This window comes from Lineus longissimus, chromosome 14 (genome assembly GCF_910592395.1).
Source record: "Lineus longissimus chromosome 14, tnLinLong1.2, whole genome shotgun sequence".
Taxonomy (NCBI): Eukaryota; Metazoa; Nemertea; class Pilidiophora; order Heteronemertea; family Lineidae; genus Lineus; species Lineus longissimus.
The window spans coordinates 7,558,320-7,573,185 of record NC_088321.1 but is presented as its reverse complement, the minus strand read 5'-3'; the positions used below and the strand labels follow the sequence as shown (position 1 = coordinate 7,573,185).

Genomic DNA, 14,866 nt, shown 5'->3' with positions numbered 1-14,866 from the left:
CATGTACACGTTGAGGCGTTTCCCCTGAGCTTCCTGCTCTTAATTAAAGAACACCACTCTGGTAGTACAATTGCTGAACTAAACAATGAGCTGCTGCTTCCATTTTGAACCAACCGGATGAGCACGTAAATTGCAATATTTTACACTGTACGGCTGACAACACCTTTTTCCATGATTAATAAAAAAAATGGAACAATCAGTTTGTGCCAACTTTCCCGAAGTCACCTGCTCATCATTTTCCGGAACGATTCCAATCTCTATCACTGCAGCTTAAACTCACGATGTCGGGAACATTTTCATTCTCAAGTACTGCTATTTAACTCACATACACCCGTACATATAGACGTTGTTATGACACGATCAATGGAGAGTGAAAGTATTATTGATCAACCGATAAGACAGTGAATAAGATGGTAGGAGCACAAATCCCCCCGGCCAGCCCGCCTCTGAAAGACTCGATCAAACCACTCTTGACTCCCAAGTTTTTCGTGCCTGATTATGTGCATGGCCATTCATGACCAGAAATATCAGAGGGTTGTAATGCTTTTTCAACAGAATTTTACCATATATTTGTAAAGGTGACGGCAAATTATAATCGACTGCACACCTTTTTGTGGATAACCATAGTATTCAAATTAAATGTGCAAAATGAGTCGGAAAATAATAAAGCCGATTTTTGTGAATGCTGTTAATGATGGAAAACTAGTAAGCTTGTAACTGTCTTTGTCGGATCGCAACAAGTTTTTTTAAGTCGACCTGGAAGAAAATGTTCTGTCAATTTCAAAGACGTGGTTCAGCTCTCAGAAATGAAAAGCCATCTGTATTACCAGAATTTTTATTTAATCAGGGGTTTTCAAGTTCTCGTGCAGCATGTGGTGAAAATGAGCCATATAATAATTAAACGGAGTATTCACGCATGCAATATCAGGAAATGGATTTTTCGTTTACAGCGTCGTCATTGACCTCCATTGGTTTGCGCTAATTTCAGTTGTTCATTCTCAAATTAGTGGATAACTGTAAGATTCGAAAATCCTCTTCAGAAATAGCAGAAGTCCACGACCATAACGACTTGTAGTTGGCGAAGTAAGATATGCGATCGATCAGATGTGGCCCACACTTTTAGTGAATTAATTTAAGGATAATAAAACGTGTTAGGAATGGGCGGTCAGTGAATCGCGGTGGTACAACCAAGGTGATATGGAAGTCACTTGATATTCATATCACTGCAATTTTGCAGATTGCTGATGACGTCTAAACAATTAAATTGAATGGTAAAATTAAGATATAGTTCTAACGCCAAAGACAGTCTACGTGTTCGTTCAGTTTATAGTGCACCAAAGCGTCTGATGAAACGTTGAAGCCTTGCACTGGATATGCAGCAAAGAATAGCAAACCACGTTGATCCAATCAGAATCGTAATATTCATTAATTCAGAACAGTAAAAACAAAATAAGTCTAGCTGACATTGTCATCGTAAGTAATTTTTGTAATCAAATGTGCGTGACTTCTGATGCTGAAAAAGGAAAATTAATTAATACTGGGTTATCGGACCGTACATGAAATATTTAATCATATTTACACCCTAATTCTAAAATAGTTGCTTCTATCATCACAAGCTTCAATTTCAATCAACAATCTCATGTCAAATCGTTTAATATAAATATCGAATATCTGTTTTCAGGTGGATCCTGGAAGAATCCGACGCGAGAGATTGCGGGAAGGTAAGAACATGAATGGGGATCGAATGGGATGAATACACCGCAGAATTTGATACTACGTTGCAAGTACAAATGCCTACTTTGTCTTCTTGGTATTGCCCGCGCGTGAATGGAATACGGTTTTCAGCATGAAATCCCATGTCTAGGTAAACGTTGAAAGCTAGGGGATGTGGAGCTTCACCTGGGCCCGGTAAAACACTGATAGGGTTAACATATAGGTCGACAAGAATACGTATATTGGCGACCGATCAAAATCCGTTGTCGGACGAATTGTACTCTACCGCTAAGTATGTGAAGTTACAGCTAGCTGATTTAAGTCCAGTTGTACGGTGTCCCATAGAGGACATGCGTTTATTTTCAATAGAATAGAAAATTTTTCTTTTTACAATGCGTTTTTTTTCTCTCGAATTACAACCGCCGTCGGATTTATTTCTCACCGCCGAAAAAATAATTTCCACCGCCGGGTAAAAAATAATAATTCCCACCACCGCCAAAGAAAATAATATCGACCGCGGTGGAAATTAATATCGACCGCGGTGGAAATTAATATCGACCGCGGTGGAAATTAATATCGACCGCGGTGGAAATTAATATCGACCGCGGTGGAAATTAATATCGACCGCGGTGGAAATTAATATCGACCGCGGTGGAAATTAATATCGACCACGGTGGTGAAAATTAATATCGACCGCGGTGGAAATTAATATCGACCGCGGTGGAAATTAATATCGACCGCGGTGAAAATTAATATCGACCGCGGTGGAAATTAATATCGACCGCGGTGGAAATTAATATCGACCGCGGTGGAAATTAATATCGACCGCGGTGAAAATTAATATCGACCGCGGTGGAAATTAATATCGACCGCGGTGGAAATTAATATCGACCGCGGTGAAAATTAATATCCACCGCGGTGGAAATTAATATCGACCGCGGTGGAAATTAATATCGACCGCGGTGGAAATTAATATCCACCGCGGTGGAAATTAATATCGACCGCGGTGAAAATTAATATCGACCGCGGTGGAAATTAATATCGACCGCGGTGAAAATTAATATCCACCGCGGTATACGGCGGTTGTAATTCGAGAGAAAAAAACGCATTGTAAAAAGAAAAATTTTTTATTATATTGAAAATAAACGCATGTCCTCTATGGGACACTGTACAGTTGGCTGTCGCGTTTGGGCGTAATTAATTCTCGGTTGATTATTCCACAATGCATCAGGTTATTTCACTTCCTGTCTTAACAAGATGTTATTATTTTGACATTATCCTCGTCTCAAGTCATTGTGCGTATCCACAAATTCCTAACCCATGGTTGGATTGTAGTTACGTTTTCAACGCTAACTGGGGTGATCTAACATCCAAAAATCACGAGATCTCGCAGGGAGGCGGAAGTTTCAATATACCAGGATGATTTGTTATCAACACTTTGGGTCCTTCAGCACGAACGACTTAAATTTTGGATTTCTTTCTAGGTCTGCGTTTTATAACCGAACATGATTTTTTCTCAGTAACCATATTGTAACAAAATTGTGTGCGTTTAAAAAAATCCATTTGAATGCTGGCACATTTAGTAGACGAAGCTAACTGAGTTTTACATTTTATACTGAGTCAAGCTATTTCTCGACAATTCGGGTGAAATGTTCGGGTTTTTTTCTTGTGTCCATCTACTAAATGTACATAGCACACATGAGAAGTTTTCAGAAACAAAATATGGTCTATTCAGCACGCCACCACACTGACCCCCCCCCCTCATGCAGCGTTGATTCAGCCTTGTTTTAAGAAAAATGCCCAATCATGATCATATGTGGCTAAAACCACATCACATAATCGTTTACTGAATATTCATAGATGAATACTATTATTTCAGTCCGTGATGAAAAAATAGCCAACGATGAAACCAGGTTAAAGTGTATCGAAAAGCAACTTCCTGGCGAAGAATCGAAGAAAACCGACATTAAGAAGAGGCTTGACGAAGCTAATACGCTTTCCATTCACCTTCGAGCGCGTAAAGATGGTCGAAAAGGGCAGCCAACCCAAATAGACGATGATATAGAACAAAACCGTATCAAGCTAAAAGGACTTCAAGAGGAGCTAAAAAGACAGTCCGATACGGTTACCAAGATATCGGATGAAAGAAAAAGAATAAGGAAGCGTTTGGTGAGTGTACAACATTGGTAGAGGTCTGTATTTTTCAGGAATGCTACTCTGCTCTCGGGAAAGCAATTTCCAAGATTGCCGAAAATTCCAAATTGAGACAAGACCACCATTGAATATTCATAGGTTTGGAGGATGCAGACTTATCAATTAGACGCGAGTAAGATTTAAACTGTCAAGTGCATATTTGGAGAGGTATTGAAAAGATATTTTGTGTTGCAAGTCTGCAGATATAAAGAGATTATTTGTTGAAAAAATTAATTTTGAATTTTGCTAACTTGGCAATAGGGGGCGAGTTTCGAGATTTTTCTGCCAGTTGGCTGAAAAGAGTTGAAATATCAACGTCTGTCCAATTTGTCGATTATCAAAAAAATTTCGTGGTCAACTAACAGCTTACTTTTCACCATTTACCTGCCAGACTGTCCGGAATATCATATCAAAATTTCAGATTCACAACCCCACGCAATATTTGATGCGTCGCGGTCAAACATTGACAATTTAAATGCTAAAAGGCTTAAAACATCAATGGTCGTCTTGTCTCAATTACCCGGCAGCCTGCTCTCGAAAGTGCTGTTTGGGCTGGGATCATGGCTGCCTCACAAAAAAAAATTCCGTCAATTTTTTTTTATTAACTGTGTCCGTCTGGTAGCATCGCGAGCATGACAATCATACGCACTAAATTTCGAAGGACATTACGTCGCGTGTTGTGCCATCCTGCCTAGAAAAACGCTCAGTCTCCGCGGTGCCCTCTGTCGGACGTTGGGCACTTTAGCGAGTCACGGCGCATGCATGTAAAAAGCTGGTAAGGAAAATTCGTTTGTTAATGAATCCATTCGTCTCGAAAGTGCAAAAAACGCAACGATTATGGATTCAATTATCCGAGTATGTCCAGCCACACAGCGGGTAACTCTGTGATGCACGCGAAAAATCAAACCATGCTTGTTTTTTAAAATTTGTCTGCTATATCCAAGGACAAACGGGCGGCACTTTTTCCTTTATGTGTGATGCAAATCATCCTTGAAGATAAATCTTATTACCTGATGAAAACAACAATATTTCATTGGAGGACTCCAACAACACAATATATTTTCCAGCCTTATTAAATAACGTTATCCTTTCATCGGACATGCAAGCTTGACAAGCGGGAAGGCCCGCCAGATTCTTGACAATCATGGAGTTGATTCTCCAGCGGGGTGTTTGTTTTGCTATTTATTAAATAACGTTATCCTTTCATCGGACATGCAAGCTTGACAAGCGGGAAGGCCCGCCAGATTCTTGACAATCATGGAGTTGATTCTCCAGCGGGGTGTTTGTTTTGCTATTTATTAAGGTTAGCTTTTTGTTCAGTTTGTATGTATTTGAGACGATTCTGATTTACCGGTTTTTTATAATTATGCATGATGTACATGCAAGCATCACCTAGCATGGATCTAGCTGGGGGTGCTCACCATTGATCGTGAGGCAAGGTACGTAGCTCAATGACGCTGAGCAACATTGCTCAACTGGCCGTGAGCGGCTGGCGAGATTTTTTTCTACAGGATGGCAGCTACGATGACGTCACAAATCTCCGAAAAATCTCTCTTGAAAAAAAAATCGTCGCCCAGGGTGGGATTCGAGCGGGTGATTACGGCGTGGTAGGCAAACGCTCTACGCATCACTGGGCTAGCCCCCTTCAATCGATTTTTTTCTCTAAATAAAATACACATATACTTTTAATAGTACGCACATATAGTGCTAACCCTACCCCTAATCCTACCCCCAGCTATAACCCTTACCGTAACCTTCCCGGGGAGGGGGACCCAAATCTTTTGCTATGATAATTACTAGTTACTGTATAATGCCTATGGTGTTTTGACTCAACTTAATGAGCGTGGACAAAAACTGTAAGTCAGAAGGACCCGGGAGAAGGACCAGTCAGGTGCCACCTGACTTTGATATTTGAAATGTGAAAGATTATATTATTTGCTCAAAACTTAAATGTGTTTTTACATAACTTCAGCCTATAAATATTGCCGCACTCGTACGAAACTTATCAAGAGGAAAGTAATGACAAGTAAAAGTATCCCCGACCTTTGACTTGTCTTTTAATATTTCCGATGAAATAAAAAGGACACAAACACAGACCTTAAAAACTTCCTTATCAGGCTAACTCAGTGTAGTCAACAGTGTTGGGATTCGGACAGTGTCAGCAAATCACTGTGCGCTATGGTTACCGAAGCGGCTAGCAGACGACACCAAATAAATTGAAAGCACATGCAGATCAGATTCAACCGCAGGTATTTTCTGTACTATGGCACTCGACGTAGATTTGCTGGTTGATATTTCTAGATGATAGCTTAAAAACACCTGTTAATAGGTTTTTATTGATGAAGCTTTCCTGAATGAGTAGATAAATCGGTGTTTTGAAGCTCTGAGCCAAATTAATGGCACAATTGTTGGGGATTATTGCACGGGCTATGTTGTGAAGCATGTACATCAAAATAGGAAGATGTGATAACAAGCACTTGGCTCTAAGTATTTCATAACGTGACTGAAAAAGTTAGTTATAGCTGACATACTGTCCGCTATGGTTACATGTGGACAGTTTCATGGTGTTTATGGTGTAACCATAGCAGACAGTCACATAGGTGCACAAACATAACCGGAGCGGACAATCTGTCGTATATTTTTGCATTTTAAGGTGCCGGATTATGTTACCAAAATAGGCGGGGCATCGTGACTTAAACATTCAATTACCAGGTATCACGAAGTTTCGACTCCACCAAATAGCTAGATGTATGTTTGATAAGTAAGAATCACAAAAGATTTTAAAAGATGCCTCTTAATTTGGCTACTAATACAAATGTATTGCTGACGAAATTCAACTTCCTACTGTCCTTTTCTGGAACATTGCATTCGGAAGTTGACAGTTGCATTCACATCGGATACACTTTGGCTTTCACGTAACACTCAGTGTTAGTAACAGAGACTTTTTTTCAATTTTCAAAAGGTAACTTGAAAAAAAACCGAAAATTCGAAATTTGCGCGTTTAGACGACTAATTAGCAATTAATTTATTAAACGTGACCTAAATTGCAAAAGTTCTCTGTTACGAGATTCAGAGAGTTATTCTTCGTTGATTCCAAGTGTTAATTGGTGTATCGGACAACGGAGCTCGGCGTGATTAGCCTGTTTGTGTTGAAAATACCGATGTTATCGTATCAGTAATGGTCCAAATTAAACGCAATTTAGAAAAAAAAATTAGCTTTTATCATACGCAAAATTCCTTCAGTATTCCAGATTTCTTCATTACCGGCATATGCTCTTGACCAGTGTGGTGATTCGGACAGTGTCAGCAAATCACTGTGCGCTATGGTATGTCGGTAATCCATCATGGCTGGGAGCAATTCAATTTTAAAGTCGACATTGTCCGCAAATTTGGCTAAGATGACCCGGCACCATAAGTTACTTTATAGTATCCTTTGAGCAAAGCACTTGTAATCACATCTTCCTATTCTGGTGTACATGCTTATCGCACTTTGTACCATTAATTTGGCATAGTGCTACAAAAACACCAATTTATCTACTCATTCAGAACAGCTTCATCAATAAGAACCTATTAACAGGTGTGTTTAAGCTATCATCCAGAAATGCCAACCAGCAAATCCACGTGGAGTGCCATAGAACAGAAAATACTTGCGGTTGAATCTGCATGCGCTTTCAATTTATTTGGTGTCGTCTGCTAGCCGCATCGGTAACCATAGCGCACAGTGATTTGCTGACACTGTCCGAATCCCCACACTGGTCAAGAGCATGTGCATGGATATTGAAACTACACATTGCTCATGCATAATACATAATGCAGGCCTATAGGCAAATCTACTTGCAAACAAGAAATCTTCAAGACCTGATGGATACGGCATTGGCTTGTAAATCATGTTGCCATGGTTCGATTCCGACAACGCAACTTTAAAAAATGTTATTTCTAATGTTTTTTGGCGATTTAATGTCTTAGTATCAATCATAACAAATACATGTATTTCTAATGTTTTTTTGCGATTATATGTCTTAGTATCAATCATAAAAAATACAAAAAACATCAGAAATAACATTTTTTAAAGTTGCGTTGTCGGAATCGAACCATGGCAACATGATATACATGGAAGGAAAATCTTACAAATATATCTTCGGGATAAGAAAGACAAATGTCGTCCATGCCGGGGTTTGTCAATCTAGGAACCTATGACAGCAAAGTCAAGTGCCCTTTGGGCAGGTGCGTCGGGATCCATGCGAAGAACATGGCACAGAATCGACCATCTTTGCTTTGCAACCTTGGCAGAGAGAATCATTGTTGCACAGTTCGTACAGTGCCTTGTTGCTGATGAGGCTTTTCGGCCAGCAGTGACATGTGATGGTGCGAAGGTGTCTGCGGTGGCAAGCATCCAGCGTATCTAGCATGGCTTTAGGTATTTATACGGCCCCAGCTATTGCAGTTGTAGAGTATGATGGATACGCAATTGGCTTTGTAGAGGTGGAGTCTTGTCTTCAGTGGGATCTTAGTTCATTGTTCCACAGTTTCCGCAGTGTATGGAATACAGTAATGCCTTGTATGCAGCGGGATGTGGTTTTTGCTGTGCCACACAGTAAGGAGCCCAGAGTCTTGTTCCTGCGCCAGCTCTCATTGTCGCGGAGAATCTTCCCGTGTGGATCTTGTTCAGTGGGTTCCGCAAGGTATAGATGGCTGAACTCCGTCTTTGTCTCGATCATGAACAGGCTGTTGTATTTCAGTCTCTCTGCTGCTACTGACTTGAGTTGGTGCAGGGTTCCTTTTCTTCGTCCAGGAACTCAACATCATCTGCAATCTCCATTTCGAGTGGCATACCCAGACTGGAGACCGGAGGGTTAGGTCTGGTGAAACTTCCTCCGATGAGAGAGCAGCAGCAGCAAGGTTGCAGGTGAAAAGGACAGGTGATAGGCTGACGTCTTGAGGGGAGCCGATTGTGGTCTCGAATGAGTCAAACAGCACGTTATCTATCCGGACCCTTAGCTTTGTCGTTGCAGCCTGCTAGTACCAGGACATCTAGGACGCGTTTTCGTCTGATGGTGTCGAAAGATCATGACATGTCGATGCCCATCTTATGGAAGTCCCATTTCCTTGTCATCACCACTAATGTCAGCATGCGTTGGGCCCATACGATGTCTACTCAGCTCCTGCCTCTTTTGAAACCACTCTAGTAGGGTCCGGTGATGAAGCAGTCGACCTTGTCTCTGATGTGACGCAGCGTCTGTGATGATAGACAGGATCTTACGTATGCTGTTTAGTAGGGCAATTGGCTGGTTAGCTGGTGGTCCGGGGGGGGGCTTTTTTGGCTTTGGCAGTGAGATAAGTTTGCCTTATCCTAGTGTCGTGATTGAAATGTGGTGTTCAAAGGATGAATTGATGGTCTTGGCCAGAGGGTTAGAGACGATGTTCTTCGAGTTTTTGGATAGCTCACTGTTAATACCGTCTGGGCCGGCAGCACGATTGTTTTGAAGAGCAATGATTGCAGCCTTGACTTCCTTCTAGATAGAATAGAATGGAAAACTAACGTCCATTATATTCTTGCCAATTTCTTACCAATTAATTTCTTACCAATATTAATCATTGTAAGATCTCGTAAGATTTTAATTAATAATTACTTTCTTGGCAATTTTTTTCTTATAATTTCTTGCAAAGAAAAATATTAATCGCTGTTTTTTTTTACCTGGTAAAGGAACTAGATAACTAAACTATTTTACCTGCTCCAACTCGGCTTGACTGTTCTTGAAGTTTCTGCTGCTGGAAAACTCCATAAAACGGTAGCTGAAAACCTCCTCAACTTGAGCTTGGGCAGCCTGATACCATTAGGCTCCGCGTGGTGGCGCTGAGGCTGCTGCTGCCGGGGTCCTTCTAAACGACCCTTGCCCATTTTTTGGGGAAAATACGAATCTTCGGCTAGGAATAACTTGTAGTGTTTTAACGATGCAAAAACAATTCTTACAGTTGGTTTTTCATATAGGTTGTCTGTTTCAGTCATAAATTTCACAAATTTGATTGTTAGTATGGACAAGCAGATTTAATTCAATAAAATATTGTCAGATTGACATTTGCGCGTCTAAGAAAATCATGTTTGTTTAGATATATGTTCATGATATCATATTTAGTGGCGCCTGCCTTTGCACACACGGCATTGATGTTATTGGCCGCATGTGAGTTGCTTCCACGGAAGGCAAGCTTACCGCTCATTCTTAGCAAAGGATTAGTGCTCCTTGCTATAACAATAATAAATTTTAAGAAGCGATTTCCGACAGGCAACGCAGAATCTTTCTATTTTTCCAGGGGTAAAGTTCCAGATTACACAACCATATTGTGCCATTGCGAAAGACTTGAATAACTTATATTTTGTTGCTGAATAGCAATGACCAAATTGAGCAACCAAAATATTTACTCACAAATATAAAACATTAATGGCGTTGTCAAGGTTTCTGACGTCATCATCTTCACCAATAATGTGACCAAGATGAGTGGCCCATAGTATTACATTAATCACTTGATCCGCCCATACAAATGGGGGGGGGGGATACACAAGTTGACTTTTTGTGGGATTAAAAATGACCTGACATTCAACTGAGAATGCCGAACATATCTGTAAGAGCTTACGCGTCACATGCCTAGTCGGGGACAATATGACTACATCATCGGCGTATGCAAGTACTCCCATGAACAGATTTCCTATATAGCAACCGTAACCGGAATATTTTAGGCTTGAAAATAATTCGTCAGTGTAAATACAAAAAAGTATAGGAGAAAGGACGCCCCCTTGCTTAACACCATTTTGCACTCCAAAATTTCTACTCATGTGACCATTCCATGTTACATTAACTGTTTGGTCTGTATACAGGATAGCAAGGAACCCAGCTACGATCGGACAACAACCTTTTTAGCTCACCTCTTAGCAGAGGTGAGCTTATCCCATACCGTGGCGTCCGTCGTCCGTCGTCGTCGTCGTCGTCGTCGTCGTCGTCGTCCTTCGTCCGTTAGCAGGGCACGTTTCGTAACTGTTAGAGCTATTGAGTTGAAACTTAGTACACATGTACCCTTATGTAATGACACCTTGGAGACCAAGTTTCGGTCCGATTCGTTTCATGGTTTGGCCACCAGGGGGCCAAACGTTAAAAGTGAACATATGCAATATCTCCCTTAATAGTAGTCGGGAAATTTTGAAAAAAATATGGTAGGTACTTCTAGCAAAGGTGCATCATATATCCTCCGGGTTTTTGATTTGACCTCCTTTTCAAGGTCACAGAGGTCAAAGTTTGCTGATTCACTGAACAGTAGCATGTTTCCTATCTATTTTAGCTAGAAGGTTTTAAACCAGTGTGGACATGTATCTGGGGATTCTCTATTCCACCCCTAAAATTTCGGCCGTTCGGACATCAAATATGGCCGCCAGGCAACCATCTTGAAAAATAAACACAGTACTATTACTCCGAAACTAATGATCGGATTGCAACCAAATTTGATCTGGATGTATATCTATGTACTCTCTACTAAATCCTTGATTTTTTATCAAATGTGATAGCCAATATGGGTGCCAGGCGGGCATCTCGAAAAATTCTTAGTTTGGCCACCCGGGGGCCAAATTTATTGTCCAAAGTTAAAATGTTTGATTGCTCGTTTAATAGCGGTCTGATTTTCATAACATTTTTATGGTAGGTACTCCTAGCAAGGATACATTTCATAAATGTGGGTTTTTGATTTGACCTACTTCTCAAGGTCACAGAGGTCAAAGTTTTCCTATGGCACCGCCATTTTACAATGACGGCACGTTAGAGGTGAGCACAATGGCCCTGGCCATTTCATTTTAGTAATAACTTGAATAATTTAATATAATTCACTCTGTCAAATGCCTTACTAGCATCTTGAAACATGGAATAAACACCAGTCCCTTTGTTTCTATAGTATTAAATCGTCTCCTTAATAACAAAAGTGCATTGAGTAGTGGACATTTACTTCTTAAACCCGAATTGTAAGTCACAAGATGAGAAAATATTTTCGTTTTTTGACATAAAAATGTTATCTAACACCTTCCTAAAATACTGCTGAGAGTAATCCCTCTATTATTGTCAGAGTCTTTCAGCGATTTTCTTTTTATCTTTCGGAATAGGAAATATTGTCGATTCTTTAAAACCCTGAGGTACATATGTATGGGTTAACATAGCTGTGAATACTTTCGCTAGACATTCTTTGAACTTGTCACTACTATGGATTAAATGGTCCGTATAGATCTTATGGTTACCTCCATGTTTACCCTTGTTAAGTAGTCCAGTTGCCTTATGGATTTCACCTACAGTGACCACATGATCATCATGTCCACACGTGACATGATGGTGTTGATTAACTATTTGCGATTCAATGTCATCGAGGAGGGCCGTCATATCCTCTTCACGATATGATACACTCGAAAATAATGTGTCGTATTTCTCAGCAAATATATTAGCAATATCACCCTTCTCTGTCTTACCGTCTACAATATTTGCATAACTCGATGTTTTACCTTTCAATTTATTTACCCTTGACCAAAAAGACCGACTATCTGATTCAAGAAGACATTCAGCTAAACATTTAACTGGTGAGCCAACGAGAAACAATATTAACATTTCAAATTTTAAAACGGCTCGTAACTGGTAAGCTAATGAGAACATTAAATTCAAAACTCATTATTTTTGGCTTTAACTTAAACTGAATACTCGACTAATGCTAGAATGACACTTAAAATGCTACACGAGCATAGCACCACCCAACAAAATAAGGTGCGGTTGGTTAGGGTGAAAAATAAACTGTGCTACCCCGGCCGGCAAGCTGTACAAACAGAGTGAAAACTATGCTACTGACCCGGAACTCATTTCTCCGGCAGACCACTCCAACTTCATCGGTTGGAATGCACAAAGTCTAAGTGCAACAGGTTCACCAGTGCAGTGCACGGACCGGCGTGCATTCACTGCAGCCATGCAACACAACCGCGTGGCTAACTTGGAAGGGGCTCAATTCTGAACTTCTCTGGCTTGTCAAAAGGAATTTCCACTTCTCAAACTGCTTCAACGGTTTACTAAAATCTTCACTCCAACTAGTTTCTTCACCTCGATCACGTTACGTTCTTGTACTTGTTGTCCGTATTTGCGTCATAGAATACTCATAAACCCGGAGCTCTAAAATTGTATGACCGCCAACCTTGAGCCTCGTTTTCGCCTCCGACCTTGAGCCTCAATTTCGCCACAACAACTTTTACCGTATAACAGGGACTTATTCAACCGGCACCTCTTATATCATGTACATACTTAGTCTTACATGAACGTAAAAGGGAGCAAAGGCAACCAAATTGAATCCACTTGGCATCCACCCTAGCCAGGTGTGAGGCCCCATTCCCTCCCTGTCTGCGCTGGATGCTTGTCTCTTGCATGGATTATTTTGATAAACCTTATACCCAGGCCAATTTTTTAGTTTCGCCTCTCTAATACATGTATAGGATGAAGAGACAAAGAAGGACGAAGCCCTTTGTACCTACCTTAGTGCTTCCATTGATGACGACCAATATCAACAGCTAGATTTTGATGAGGCGTTCACTAGCGTGTTTGGGCTGGAGACAAAAACTACCAGAACGATCACTGACCTTTGGAATATCTTAAAGAGGTAGGCTAAAAGCACGAGATAAATGTAAGAAAATAGCTATTTAAGTTTTCTTGGACATCGTATGGTCTGACAAAAATTGAAGCAGGGACATGCAGTCAAAGTCATCATTTCAATAGTCATCACTGTATATTCATTTTTACACTTGAGAGGCGAGGTCAACATTTCCACCATTTGATTTTGCATGTTGTCAAAAAGCGCATCAATTAATCCTGGCAATTATAGCGCAAAATATAAATTACATATACCTTGGAATGTTTTAAACTCCAAAGTTGGAGTGATGACTCATCCAGGCACCCTCGGCATAGTTCCATTATTCGTGGCATTGTGCACTATGTGAACCTATCATTTTTGTGTCCAAGAGCAAATGATAAGGTGACCTGCGCATGCATGGTTTTAATAGCGGTGACATCTGACAATACCTGCATCAGTTTTCACATTACAGGTACTTTTATTTTTTCAGAAGTGGTAAAATAGCGATTGCCGATTACGAACACCTAAGGGCGTGGCTGATATATTTTAGTGATATATTTGATGAGAGCCACATGATAGATGAAATAAACGAAACAGCAGATGCCATTTTGGACGCATACGGTAGGTGAATCCCAAAAAGAGACAAACTCCTCCTACGGGCAATAGGTTTGTTTTCATTCACTTGTTTATAATTAAGGAGTGTCGATCTCATCAACACAAACAGCAATAGTGAAGAAGTTTAGTTTTATCGTTTTTTCGAACTTGTTTTTACAATTTTTTTGGAGGGTTACTGTAGCAGGGATAAAACGTCGGCTGGTTTGACGTGTTAACTACAGTAGAACCTCCCGTAGTGGCCACCTCTCTATTAAGGACACCCTCTCTATTAAGGACGCTACTTTTGGTCCCAAATTGTGTGTTTCCATTCAATTTGACCTCTCTAATCAGGACACCTCTCTATTAAGGACAGCACTTGTTAGTCCCGAGGGTGTCTTTAATAGAGAGGTTCTACTGTATATGTATTGCAGGCAATACCCAGTGATGTGCCCTGGTCGCGCTTTTTTTTCCAAACGAAATATACATTGCAATTGTTATCATAATATTCATAGTTCCCCTAGCTCTTCTACTATAAAGAGGGTGCCGCGCGTATAATCGTTTCGTAAATTGACTCAGAATAAGGATCTCAGCTGTATACTGCTATAGTATGGACAAATTTTCTATGGTTGGCAGCTGCCGCAGTGGCTACATGGGTAGAGCAGTTTGTTTAGCATCCCGAAGATCACTGGATCGAATCTCGCCTTACGCACTTTTTTCATGCAGTTAACTTTTTGGT

At 40.5% G+C, this 14,866-nt stretch overlaps 1 protein-coding gene and 1 long non-coding RNA gene across 3 annotated transcripts in view; one reads left to right on the top strand and one right to left on the bottom strand.

Annotated features, from left to right (window-relative positions):
* Nucleotides 1-14,866, bottom strand: part of LOC135499110 (uncharacterized) — a 99,604-nt gene that overhangs the window by 30,869 nt on the left and 53,869 nt on the right. The window lies entirely within an intron of this gene.
* Nucleotides 1-14,866, top strand: part of LOC135499175 (uncharacterized) — a 64,502-nt gene that overhangs the window by 5,045 nt on the left and 44,591 nt on the right. The window contains exons 4-7 of the mRNA XM_064789842.1: nt 1,682-1,721; nt 3,593-3,882; nt 13,403-13,566; nt 14,027-14,157. Of these exons, the coding sequence (XP_064645912.1) occupies nt 1,682-1,721; nt 3,593-3,882; nt 13,403-13,566; nt 14,027-14,157 (625 nt within the window). The remainder of the gene's footprint in view (nt 1-1,681; nt 1,722-3,592; nt 3,883-13,402; nt 13,567-14,026; nt 14,158-14,866) is intronic.